General features: G+C 43.8%; 1 protein-coding gene across 2 annotated transcripts in view; it reads right to left on the bottom strand.

Moving 5' to 3' along the window:
* Nucleotides 1-14,074, bottom strand: part of Cph (BCL11 transcription factor chronophage) — a 36,520-nt gene extending 22,446 nt beyond the window's left edge. Inside the window, exon 1 of one of the 2 annotated variants that reach the window (XM_029314921.2) lies at nt 12,870-14,074. In XM_029314921.2, coding sequence (XP_029170754.2) covers nt 12,870-12,906 — 37 coding nt within the window. In that variant the 5' untranslated portion in view covers nt 12,907-14,074. Of the gene's footprint in view, nt 1-10,498; nt 10,986-12,869 lie in introns of those variants that run through there. The other variant, XM_085480811.1, reaches the window with a different exon arrangement.
* Nucleotides 14,075-14,470: the final 396 nt, after the last annotated feature.

Here is a 14,470-nt window from a genome sequence, read left to right as displayed (position 1 = left end):
AGGGGACAATTTTTATACACCAATATCCCCCACTTTATATATCCCATACGTCCTCTTTCTCTCACTCTCGAGGGCGCGTTCTCCTTCTTCGTTTCCTCCACTCTTTCGTTTCTCTCTTTCTGTCTTTCTTCGAGAACCCTTCGTTGGGTTTTTCGCGCGGCGTCAAAGAGTTTTTCGAATTAACCCCGTACATGTTCCACGTCCGTGCGTTTCGTTCTGCTCAAGACGCACCTATGCTCCGTACAAAGGATCCAAAATGGCGCGCGTACCGCCGAGTTTTTGCCCCTTTACAGATCCTCTCCACCCTGTCGCATATTCTCGCGTGCATGCGCGCGTCAAGGAAGAAAAAAAAAACAGGACCGACCAGAAAAACGAATCCATTTGAGAGCTAGATTTGAGACAGACCCAGTGGTAAGATCTAAAGGTCCATCGACCTCGTTCTCACAATTGGATCCATTTTTTTTTCTCTCGTCATAGAGATTTTCTCGAGTTTCTTTGGCCACCTTTCTCGATCCGGGAGGCTCCCCTTTGGATATCTTCGATATCGCGCAAACGGTACCTCTAACGGGTTTTCTCTTTTCAAACGAAATAAAGGTTGAGCGTTTTTTTTTTTTAATGCCGATCATCGACCTCGCCCGTATATAGCGAGGGTGTGTTAAATTGGAACAGGTAATTTTCTCGAATTAAATACGCCTCTTGAATCCCGCAAAGATGTCGATATATAATATTTCGTGCATAGCTGTCTGATCGAAGAATGATAATGTTGAAATAAATGCAAATAACTTTCTTCAATTCAGAATAAGAATTAAATATATAATTGCGTCTTACAAATATTATAAAATATTAAGAAACTAATTTAGTATTTATATACATATCTTATTTTGCGTCTTTACAGATCTCGTTCTGAAAACTGAACGCAAATTATATTTTCTTGAAAATTACCCGAAATGAGTACTGTAATCACATTTCATGAATATTGCAGAATGTTAAATAACGTACCTAATTTAAGATATAAGTATGCCAAATGTGTCCTAATCGATCCTCATAAAAAAGAACAGAGTATAAATCTATTATAACCGCATCATGCTAACCGCACTCTCTTGAATTTAAACTTACATCATTTCTTTTTACGTCTCTTACACAGATAGAACGTGAATTATCTGGAACAGTTATAATATACGGGAATGATTTAATAATTAAAAAGAAAAGTCCCAAAAAGGATATGAGAAATGAGATCCAATAATAAAACCGCCGCGTACTATAATCCACATCGGCCCAATAAAACTGCATTCATATTCAATAAACCGTGCAAACTTTCAAAGTACAGTGTCCGTCTCGGAAAGTGGGGCTCGCATCGTCAAGTCGGACGAAAATATCAGTTTGATCTCATAGGCCGGAATGTGTCCCGAACAAACGGGTGAAATCAGTCAGACCACATTGGGTATCAGAAAGGCCCCGGGGAGATCGCTAGAAAACTGCGTTCCACTGTTCCGCGCTTGGCGACCAGACGGTTATGAGAAATATGAAATCTGGTTCTCACGGATTCTGAATGGGGTACAGACCATCTCTCTCTCTCTCTCGCACTCGCGCGCGCGCGCGCCTCTAATACTCCCGGTCTCTCTCGCTCTCGCGTTCCGTCGCTCCATATGCGTATATCGTGGGAGGATCTCTAGACCCGCGCGGGTCGCCCTTTGTGAGCTCAGCAGCAGGACATTGTCCATTGAGAGAACGGCCGAAACAGGTCCTAGAGAGAGAGTTGACCTGTCGTCTCCCCATCGCGTATACATCTTTTCATTCGCCCTCCTTTGAAGAAAAACCCCTTTCCCCCGATTTCTCGATCAAAATAAATAAATCATGCACACAGTTATACGCGATCGCGGACACACAGCTGCGACTTTGACAGCTTGGACATCGCGGATTTCGGAGATCCCGCGCGCCCCCGTCGCGTTTTCGAAACCATTTCTCAGGCATAATCGTGCATGTGGCCTTTAGAGCGCGACGCATCAGTCCGCGTTTCACCTTTTCGTGAGACTCGACTTCGACGTTTCTCGCATCCTCGTGGACTCCTGGGAACTCGTCGTCGTCGCGTCTCCAATCGCCGCCGCAATCGTTTTCACAACTACGCGTTATAACAGACGTGGGAAAAAGGCAGCCAGCGATACGGAACGAAAAGAGTTCCGCGCGATTTCGGTCTCGAAGTTAGTCGCGGAGATTTAATTATCTGTCGAACGCGGGATAATTGATCGATAGGGGAAAAAGCTGAAACGTTAAGAAGAACACCTCCATTCGTTAATTATTCAGTCATCGTCTTGACTTTATTTAATTTGAGAAAATTATCATCAAAGTATGATACTGATCGATCGGGAGTACAACCCTGAAGAGCCGCAATTATTGAAAAATCTCTTCAAAATAAATTCATTCTCAAGTATGCAACACGCGATATCTTTCAATCTATTTTTTTTTTTTCTAATTGATTACGAGCGAGGAGGAAAATGTATCGTTAAAATTCCCTGATAGAGGTCCGCGCAGTCATGACACCCCCACCATTCGGTATAGGGGTCGCTGATACGTTTTTCGTCCAATGATGATGAAAGCACGCATCGGTGGTTCGCTTCCATGTTAGCCTACCATCCCCGACAATGATGGAAAAACAAACGACGAGCAACGAGAGAGGAACCATTGCCATTGAGAAACGCGTCGAAACGCAAATCCGCGCCGCGGCTTTGCATTGTCCGGCATGGTTTCTCTCTCTCTCTCTCTCTCGTTCTCTCTCGCCACACTCTGTCACTTCCTTTCTCTTTCGCTCTTGCCGATTAATTAGAAAGTTCTGCGGTAAAGAGAAAGAGAGAGAGAGAGAGAGAGAGTGGGAGAGACTGCGCGGGAAGCGCTTCGTTGTTACATTATTCAAAACGTCCCCCTCTCTCCACCCCTTTCCACCCCCGCGACGAAACTCTCCGCGCTACGCCACCGCAAAACATCCGAATGCGAACTTTTGACAACGCGCGAAGTGCCGAAGCGTGTCACGCGAAATAATTAACGATCGCGCGAGTTTTCTCGGGCGAGAATTAATGCGCGCGTCGCTCGCGAAAGCTCGGTAATTTTCGAATTGTGCGTCTCCGCAGCAACATCGTCGTCCTCGTACGGGGATGTTTATAGTTGCAAGCGTTATGCACACGCCAGTGCCTCGATTTGCAAAGTGGAAATTTATTCGCGGACTCGACAACACTTTAGGACCGCCAAACATTTCGTTCGCAACTTTCCGCGCTACATATGATTACAACTATTGTGCACCTATTTAATATTGAGGTAGAAAATTTTGAAATATATATTATTTTCTAACTTTAATCTTCTTTGCTGTTAAATATCTAGACCGTATTTTTTTTATATTTATTATTATTTCAAGAAATTGTTTTTCATATTTATTATTTCAGATCACATGCGCGGGATTCTTATGCGAATAATTTCATTTGTATTTAATTATTTGAATTAATTTGGGGGAATCAAGAAAAATGTGCTCTCAAAATCATATCTTGTAATAATAAAGTAGAGTTAACGAATTTTCAATATTATTCGCATCTTACATTGCGTATTCACCAAGATGAAGCGACGTCGCGGCCATTGTAATTTTCGCGCGTAAAGTGCATAAGAAACTATGACCCTAGCCCCATTTTTTATATAATAGCGAGTCTACGTCCCGTCGCGGGAATCCCCGCGGATCTGTCCTGCAATTGGTCCAGTCTTCGCAACAATTGACTCTCCTCGGCCAGTCCTTCGCGCTCTCGTGTCAATCGAGCTTACGAGAAAAATCGAGAACCCCGCCGCGCGATTCTGCGTCTCACGACCAATCGAAAGTCTCCTCGCGTTACAAAGCTGATGCTTTTTTACTCCCTTACTTATGTTAGTTTTAACCCGCCTTCCGAGCCGTCGACGACCGGACGTGATTTTTCGCGCGGCCTTTTGTTTTCGTCGCTTTGACTCAGCCTCGTCTTTTTGACCATTTACGTCACTCCATTATCGTCTCGTTAAAGCAAATATCCGACTTGGCTCGCCGACCTGAAAATTGCGTTCGAAACAGCGTCATTTCCTCTTCCGGTATTCTATGAGAGATATTCCTTATGCCGTAGACTAAAGAAGACCAGATTGCGATATTTCAATGCGAGTTGTTTGGCTTCGACGTAGATAAGTATTGCATATTCTCTCGCTTATAGAACGAAAAATATAATATTTAACGAGTTTGGTACCTTTAATTTTATATAAAATATAATCGCAAAGAATTGTATTAAAACGACAATATATTTGTTTTTTTAATATTTATATTATATATATATATATATATTATTTTATACGATATAAATATATTTTTATTAATACTATAGTTTTGCTTAATAAAAATAAGAGAATTGGAGCAATACACGCATTCATGCTCGCAAATTTGAGCGCATTGAGAAACAAAACTAAAAGAATAGAATGCTGAAGAAAATATTGGACGCTTATCTATACGACTCGAGATCGTATGCAAGATTTCGAGTTAACCATAGAATCCCCGCCGCATTGTTGTTCCCTTATAGCAATCTTCTAGCGCGGAAACATTAAGAGCGTAGGGACAGTTTCGGAGAAACTCGGGACTGCTCCAGACACTTCCTCGATAAATACGACTTCCTCAAGGTCTCGCCGACGCATCCAGGAGGCAACGAACCCATCCAGGTATCGAACAAGGTATATGTACGGCTCGCGTGAAAAGTAATCTTCAAGGACGCGCCATTAAAGCTGGGAAGTCTCTTTCTTCCCTTTTAATTACGCGCTTCCGACACCGCGAGTTGTTCCCATTAAGGAGTCGGGAAAGTAGCTCGCCGCTCCAAGTTTCCGCAGGGGCCAACGCTCGCCGTGGGGCCGAGAGAGCGCATAACTAGATCCAACCCGACGGGTCCAAGGGAATATCTATAAAAGCACCACGTTCCTCCCTGTTCCCCTGAACTTGGTCTCCAACGCGTCGTATTTATAGAAATGCCGCGAGCCGCCGAGTATATGCATGTACGCACCACGTGGTTTACATACGCGCGCCGGTCGTCGAGGATTAGATTATAACGGGTGGCCACGAGGAAGGAAATTCCCCAGTACGAGAGAGATGGGAAGGAAGAGCGTGCTTTGACGTGCGATATGAATTACCGCTCCGCGTTTAAATTTGTCTTTTACGAAAACTTTGGAAATTGTAGCCGAATTTTTCCTTTTTTTTTTTTTTATAGAAATTTTGGGTATTTTATTATAATTTCCTTAATTAACAAATTAAAATGGAAAATAAGTCTTTAACGAATAATTTAGAAGGTTTTCCGATACCGATATCCTGCAAAATTCATGAACAAATAATCGATAAATAATCCTAATTAGATTGGTCAGTGACAGGTTGAACACTTGTAAGTAAGACACGGCGAAGTGACCTTTTGTCAGGTAATCTACGAGGTGTCGACGACGATCGTCCGGAAAGGGGACCTTATACTTCCGAAGTGGAAGAAGGCGCTCCGTGAAGTGACCCTTGGTCAGGTAGCCGGTGCGATCCATCTCTCTCTCTCTCTGCTCTTCCGACAAGTGAACGGCCGACAAAGCCGTATATAATAATACGAGCAGATTATCGTTTCGAAAGGTGTGTTCGCACCTCGGGAGGAGGGTCTCGGACAATAATGGACAATGGACCAGGAAACCGACACCGCAAACAACATAAATTTTCGTCGCAGCGCCTTCTCTCGGACAGTCTCCGCTTACCGGACACCTCTCTCTCTCTCTCTCTCTCTCAGTGCCCCTCTTCTCTTTTTTTACGAGTGCAACTCGACGCTGCTCCCCCGATGCTTTTCTTCGACGGCGACCGTCCCTTCCCCGGCTAAAATCTCGACCACCGTGGACGCGCGCTTGTAAATCCATTATTTTGAATAAAAGTCGAAGCGCGACCCGATCCTCTTCAGAATCTCTTCTGTCCTCCATAGAATCGCTATTTAAGGGAGCCAAATATTTTCGTTCGGAGCGACATTTAGTCGATGAATGAAGATTCATCCGCACAGCACGTAGTTGCAAATTGCTTTGCTTATTTATTGTATATATTTTTTCGATCAATGTTTTTGCGTATCGCTAACATTATTTAATCATTATATACTAGACGAGTTTTTAAGCTCAAAAAGAAAAATGTTCTCTTTAAAGGATATTAGCATCGATGAAAAAGAAAAGGTTAATTCGATCAGATTTCTTAATTTTCGCATCTCTTGGTGATATCGATCGCGTATTTTTTTTAGAATTCAGAGTGGATTCATCGCGAGAGAAAAAACGATCATTCGCTCGCGGTTTTGCGATCTTAACCCCTTTTTAAGGGTGTAACACAGAGGCTAATAAACCGGGTCGACGCGAATGTAGCAGACGACATCGTATTTCAGCCGAAATTGCCCACCGGCAGATTGGATGGACGATATACAGCCCCGTTGTTGCCGAGTTCGGGAGGAAACCGTATCGATGTCGTCTGTCCTGACAGACTCGAAGAGGACCGCGAGGATTGAAAGAGAGGCCGATGAGTAATTAATGTCTGTTCCGTGTATAGTCTGCCCCATTTTCCCCAGCAACTTCTTCGGTACTTCTTATCAGAAACGTACTACCTCTCCGTTCTCTGCTGTTTTACCTCATCGCTAGTTTCTTTTAGCGCACGATCCGATGATTAATATAGTGCGAGCTTACTTTGTTAAAGTTTAAGCGGCTCTCCGTTCTATTAATTTTCACGCGTCATCGAATCTGCCAATTTTAGCGATCCAAGTTGAAGTTAATCGCGATTTAAATTCGTAAAATCAAAGGATTAAAATACAATTTATTATTAACTATTTGCTCCTAATCTGTTTTTTTTATTAGTTTCATACGAATAGCTTCAGTCTTAATGAGGAAACCATCAAATATTATTTTCTATTCATTATGTTGGCTATCTTTAATCCATATAATTGACACATGGAAAAATCTAATTATGCTTACGAGAATCGTTTCTCCTTTTTTTCGGATGAGAAAAGGATTTATCAGAGCAAGTGTCAACAATTCGTAAAATCAAAGGATTATAATACAATTTATTATTAACTATTTGCTCCTAATTTGTTTTTTTTTTATTAGTTTCATACGAATAGCTTCAGTCTTAAACCATCAAATTTTATTTTCTATTCATTATGTTGGCTATCTTTAATCCATATAATTGACAAATGGAAAAATCTAATTACGCTTACGAGAATCGTTTCTCCTTTTTTTCGGATGAGAAAAGGATTTATCAGAGCAAGTGTCAACAATTCGTAAAATCAAAGGATTAAAATACAATTTATTATTAACTATTTGCTCCTAATCTATTTTTTTTATTAGTTTCATACGAATAGCTTCAGTCTTAATAAGGAAACCATCAAATTTTATTTTCTATTCATTATGTTGGCTATCTTTAATCCATATAATTGACAAATGGAAAAATCTAATTATGCGCTTACGAGAATCGTTTCTCCTTTTTTTCGGATGAGAAAAGGATTTATCAGAACAAGTGTTAACAATTTCAGTAGCGAATGTCAATGCAACATCCGACGGTGATGATAAGCGATACCATTTCGATTCTGGTCCGTGAACTGATCGATTTCTATCGAATGTGCATTGAATTATTAATTAAAATATATTAATGAGAATATCGCGTGTGCATTAATTTTCAGTAACTTTGTCGCACGGTTATACCGTAATAAATCAATATATCCGGTATCTTTATTCGAATTCTCTTCATTAGAGATCGACACATACGTTACCGCGTGCCAATTAAATTATCTGTTCATTAAATGTAATAAAGTACCCCAGTATTGAATAGAGTATCTCCATTTGGAAATCTCTCCAGTTCGATTAACATACAATATTAAAATCCTCATGCAAAATATCGATAATAGAGCATAAATACTGGATCCCGGATTCAATCACGTTGATCCAAAGTCCATATCTTTTTGCCGCTGGCGCGATGAATATTACGAGCACGCGGGCTTTTTTTTTTTGCCAACTCGGCGTCATCACGCACGGAGAATCGAGAGTCCCGTCTTCTTACCTGGTCGCGTGCTGCATTCCAACACGAGGCGGGAGGGGGAGAAAAGGACGGGTAAGAAGAGGGATCCTGAGGAAGAGGAAAGGGTTCGGCCACGCGCGCGCTCGGCGCCCCAAACGTTAATCTAGGAAATCAAATCAAAGCGCTTTTTTAGTCGCGCCGGAGACGTTTCGAGTCGAGCGAGAAAACGAGGAGGATCCGAAAGAGGAGATGTTAGAGGAGGAAGAAGAAGAAGAAGAAGAAGAAGAAGAAGAAGGGCTTCCGACGGGCCGCATCAAAGACAATATCCAACACGTACCAAGACGTACGAAAGGCGCATATGCCGCGCACGTGCCGGCGGGGGGCAAAGCTTTAGCGTTCTCTCTGTTTGCTAAATAACATCCTCGTGAGTACCTCGGGACTGGATATAGGGCGCGCAAGAAACCCCTCTCGCGAGAGTCGGCGGGCGTAATTGCGTTATTAACCTCGGCCGCGCGTCGTTTCACCGAGCATTGACAGACAAAAATCTTTTAGCTTCAAATTGACGTATCGAAGATGTGTACTCACGTGTATTTTCATTTTTTTATTAGTTGTGTTTTAGCACTTGATAAGGGCCGAAACCCATGGCCGAAACGTCGTGAATATTAAATAAAGATTATTAAATAGCCAGAGTTGGTTGATTAAATTACTACCATTTTTAATTATCATCTGGTGACTTCAGAGATTTTTACATCTTTTTTTATTTATATACATTTTTTATTATCGCAAGCTTTGTCTACAGCAACTTTCCTATCGTAGTGTTTTTTCATAGATAAACTGAAAACATGTAACTATTCGGACATTGTAAGAAAATCATTTTTATCGTAATAAAATTACAATTTTCTTATATAATTGTATAAAATTATACCGACTCAAATTATATACGCGCGTTATATGTAACGTCAATATTCCTATCGATGTTTCAATATCGATCGAAAGGTTCATCTCTGTAGCTGCTTCATTTTAGATTTGTATTGGAATATTTGATGTTATATATAATGCACATTTACAGTCCTTAGTGCAATGAAATTTAATTTTAGAAAATTCCGAGAACGATGATTTTGCTTTGATACAATTTTGCTACTCGTGAAAATAGTGATTGAAAAATGATAGCAGTTGAAATTCAGATTACGCGATGTTGAAAAGTAGAAAAAAAAATGAACAATCGTAACGACACGCTCGTGTCTAAATTATGCGATAATTGTCGTTCAACCACAAGTGAACGCAAAATCTGCGTGGTCAGTTTGAGGATCTTCCGGCGATGAATGACTATGCGGGCCGGTCAGTTAACTGATCGTTCCGTCTCTCTTTAAAGGTTAACACTTGAAGGCTTATCGCGTTATTATTGCGATCCGGATTATGCGGAATACCTGTGGCGACTCTATTGACTAGGACATTATGTGGTTATCGTTACGTGGACAAAGACAAAACGCAAATGGCGAATGATTTACAGAGCATTAGGCGTCTCGCAGTGACCTGTTTTGTAATCCAAAATGTGCAAAAACACGTGCGATAAACAGAAAATAAGATGGTCATTGGATTTTCTTGCATGGCGGCATATATAATTTCGTACCTAAAAATACGTCGCCTTGATGTCGTTTTCTACTGATGTTTAAGAAACATTATCGCAAAGTATATACAAATATATGATATATAAAAACGCTCGCGTGTTATTGCCATGTGGCACATGTAACATTCAAATATCACCGAAAGTTCTTGGTAGAAATGAAATATGAACTAGGAAATGATTTCGTTGAATTAAAAATATAATAAATTACAGTTGAACATAAATCCAATTAGAAGATTCAATATATATTTCAGAATATTCATCAAAAAATCCTTGTATAAAAGTGTTTAAATTATGCAAGCGAAACTTAATTTTTTACACCGTATAAATGATTGATTTGAAATCTTTTAATTACTTGAGCGGTATCAGACTTCGCGCTCTATCAATAACTTCCATAATATTTCCACTTTGAAAAAAAAAAAAAAAAAAATCAGCGACGTTTCTCGCGACGGTCGACGTCGACTCTGCGAGAATGCATATTCGAATGACCAGATAACTCGTAAACACTCGTCCGTTTTGCATACTCGTTACAGATGAGCGCGCGACAGGATATATATTTGACAAGTAACGCGCGATCTATTTATCGCCGCGTGTCTATAGGATACGTTTGTGGAAGGGAAACACGCGGGATAGGGGCAGGTAATCGAGGTGTAAGCGAGCGATGTACACTCGATGTCGCTTCGAGGATAATCCCGAGTTTGCAAACACAAATTTAAAGTCCCGAGAGCCCTCGAGGTGACGACCGCGTCGAATTCTGCTCCAAAATTTTTGCCAGCTACTCCCGATCATCGTTTCAAACAAGGAAGTCACTTAACGTCAATTCAACAACGAGAACTCACCTTGACGCATACGATGTCATCGTTGATCGCCGAGCGATGGATGTCGTTCGGTGAAACAAACGTCATCTTGTTAGTCATTATGAATATTAATCGAGGGATAAATACCGACGTTCTCGATCTCGTCCCTTGGAGAGGTCGCTTCCACGAAAGACATCTTGGAATTTTGTGCAGAGATGCGTCGTCTATCGATTGTGCGTTTAAAAGGACCGTACACATCTCCCGACACTGATACCGTCCTTCCGATTGATTTCAAGGTGGTAGATACGCAAACTCGCGAATCGGAGTTGTGTCTCCTTCTTCCTACTCGCGAGCGATCGATTGGGATTATCGGTCCTCCTCGTCTTACAACAAGCCGTGACCCGGCGCGTCTTGCACGATCCTCTCTAGTTATCCCGGTGACGAAAGTCGAGTCAGGTCGAGATGGAAAAATAATGTAGGGTAGGGGATAATCCGGTGGCCGAGAAATATTCCGGTATCTTTTCGCGGCGGCGTCATCGCGCGAACTAAAGAATATCGCAGTTGTAATTAAGAAAACGGAGCCGCCGCCGCCGTGGGGGCGAGGGGGTGCCTCGCGGGGGCGGGTGGTTCACGACGGGGGGGTAGCAGTCGCGGGGGTGGAAAAGTCTCTGAAAAACGCGCGCATGACAATGCCGCCCTTCCTAGCTCAACCCCTCTCTCTCTCTCTCTCTCTCTCTCTCGCCTCCTTCTCCTTCGCCGCCTCCACTTTCTTCTCCTGGTGGGGGCTGTCGCGGACTAATTAAAAATTCAGCCGACGACGAGTTACCCGAAGACGTTGGCCTTCCATCCCTCTTTTCCCTCTTTCGTTCGAGAGCTCCTTCTCTCCCCCTAGTTCATTCACTCACTCGCACACTTTCTCTTTCTCTCCGTCCTTCTTTCTCTCTCCCGCTTAACTTTCTCGCGTCTTTCGTAGCTTTTTTACCTTCCCTCCGTCGTCAGCCACGCGACCGCCGATCCTTTTCACTTTTTTCCCCTTTTTTCTTTCGTCGCGCCGAGCCACGAGGCGCGCGTTTACCTCATCGACAGGTTGCCCTCTTCATCGTGACGCGAGTTTGCCGAGTTAATTACCGGATCGTGACCGGAATGCCGACTCGATGCGGAAAACTTGCGTTATGACTACCGCATTTGATTATTTTATCCGTCGCTCTTGTCGGCCGGGGATTAATCGCGAAGTAAGATTGATTCTCAAAAAAAATGTCCGCTTTTATTTTCACCGTTCTCTCGCGCGTAAACGTAAATGACGCGGGCAACGTCAATGGAATCGGAATGGATATATAAAATGATTGGGATCGAAGTGGAGCGTACCGGACTCGCGTGACTCGATTGAAAACGATTTACGATCGCCGTGGAAGGATTTGCGGGCCGTCGATGAGCGTCGAGAGTTTCTCGTTACAAATGGCAACGGATTTGTCGACGGCGGTTAACAACCGAGAGAGAGAGGAAAATTTGAAATCTAACTACGACGACAGATCGATCGAATCCGCGAATAATTATCCCCTTCCATTAATCAACGTTGCTTTTATAATTTCGATATGTAAAATAAATATATTGAAAGAAGTCGGGAGAGAAATGTCGGAATAAAATACATGAATTATACGGGTGGTTCCATAACTAAAAGATATCTTTCTAACGTAATAAATATAAATGTTTGATCGATGCGTGTAGAGTAAAAATCTTGTAAGACGGAAAGAAAATCCCATTTTCATCCCATTATTTTTCGACAGATATTACAATTACAAGTGACTCGATTAGTTCCGATTCTTTGTCTCCTTCTAATTTCGATTACAGACAGAGGCAAACAATTATTCGTAAAGTTAACAAACCATTCGTTCTTCTTACAGACATTATCGACAATACAATTAAATTGTAATTATCGTAAACATTCGCGCCAAACTATTTGGGCTTCGAGATAGCGAGCTATAACGGAAATACATTATCGAATCTAATCTAATCGCAGCGTTAGGTGGCAAAAAGCGGAGCAGCTGCGTCCTAAAGGTGAGAAAAATGTCGTAAAGCAGACGTATAGCTTCGTACGATTTAAAATAACTTTGCAGCTTCGTTTAACCGCGCGATAATAAACACGGTAAATCATTTCCGCGAATTTGACCCTTTAATCGAGGACCTCTCACACTCGCGATACGAACCTCACCACTCGATTAAATACAAAGCCAAAATAATGATCGACGACGACGATTTCGGATCGTCTCGTCGAGGTCTTTTAAAAATGATTTGTATACATCGCGGGATGTAAACACCTGCGAACGCGGTCAGACGGTCGCGTCGGCCCCGACGGTCGATTAAATTCCCTGGGAATGCGATTCTTTCCTTTCCTTTTTTTTTTTTTTTCACTCACCTTGCGCGATCCTGACCGCGGGCATTTTGATCCTCATGGTGGCGTTTGCGATTTTCGACTCTCGTCGCGTAGCACTGTTTCTCGGAAGAGCAAAACTCGAGCCTGGGCTCCTGGGGGACGGAAAGGGGTTGTTGCTGTTGTTATTGTTGACGGCGGGTTATATCTTCCCGGATCACATCCGCGGGGACGAGATGAGGAAGGAGGAAGCGACGAGCGCGCGTGGGTGACGGAACCGTAGCCAAAGGACGAAGGACCCCCGGATTTTTGGCAGCCGTCGTCACGCTTCCGCCCTCCTCCCTCTCACCTCCGCCGCGCGTTCTCGTCTATCGCGAAGCTGTCCATCCGATTTTGGAGATGAGGTTTGTACCGAGAACCACCACCGTCTCTCCTCGAAATCGTATCGTTTATCCGACACTCGTCACCCGGAAACACACTTATTCGTCAACTAATGTCGGTCCTCATGTTCCTCGTCGGTCGCGCTCCTCCGCGACTGCTCCGCGTCCACCAACGCGACAAATAGAACGCGCGACATATGACAGACGGAGCGAGACTGAACGCGGACTATAAACTACGACGAACCCCCGCACAGGTGAGCTTTGGCTTCTGCCAAAGTGGACGAAACGGTGAGGCACCTTCGCGACTGACAGCAGGTCTATCCGCACAATATACGTATGTATATATATATCTGTCTGCCGAAATTTTGCACGCGCGAACGGTGTTCACAGTCACTGGATTCGCGTCGTCTCCAGTCTTGTCGGGTTCACGGGTCAACGAGAAGACGGGGAGTTCGGAAAAAAAAGGTAAATATAAACAAGTCCAAAAGCGTCGCGCCGCGAGTTCGATGAACCGGAGAGTTCTCCGAGAGGTCGTCGTTCGTCCACGGATCCTTCTTCTCCACGATCCAACTACGTTGGTCTCCTATTTTTCTCGTCTTTTCTATTTTTAATTGCCGACTCGCGGGTGCACCCGCGATAGTCCCTCAAGTACGCGCGATCGCGGGGATGACGCGACGTCGACTCGCAACGTCAACAGCATCGTCTGACGTGATGCGGCCTGGTGACGGCGCGGGTGCTGGATGCCGGCGTGGACCAGAGCGACGACGACGGTCCAGCATGGGTCGTATCGCCGAGTGGACTGTGCCGGACTGTGCGCGCCTCTAGTCGTGTGCCGTGCCGGGACTTGGTGTGTGTCGGGCACTGCGCTCGCTTCGGACGCGCTCGGTTTGCCTCGGCGCCGGACACCCCACGCGCTCTCGGGGTAGTTTTCACCCCCTCCCCCCGTGGTGGGGGTAACACTCTCCCTCTCTCCCTCCCTCTTTCTCTCTCTCTTCGCGTACCCCTCCGTTTTCTCTTCTCCCCCTCCCGCTCGCACTCGCTCCTTCTCTTTCCCTTCCACTCGGCTATCTCTCGCTACACTCGCGCTTGTACACACACTCGGATCTCGCCGCGCAAACACGCCCGCACGTTCGTCTCTTCTCGTCTACCGTCTGGCTGCCAGATCCGTTCCTCTCCCTTTCACCTCCTCTCACCCTTCACCGAGACACTCGGCGTAGCTCGTCCTTGTCGCTCGCGAGATAACCGCGAGGAGAAGGAGCGAGAGAG

The sequence above is a fragment of the Nylanderia fulva genome, unplaced genomic scaffold, assembly GCF_048542155.1.
Source record: "Nylanderia fulva isolate GAGA-0341 unplaced genomic scaffold, ASM4854215v1 Scaffold16, whole genome shotgun sequence".
In the NCBI taxonomy this organism is placed as follows: Eukaryota; Metazoa; Arthropoda; class Insecta; order Hymenoptera; family Formicidae; genus Nylanderia; species Nylanderia fulva.
The sequence above is the reverse complement of the archived record's forward strand: the minus strand, read 5'-3'. Positions and strand labels throughout refer to the sequence as shown.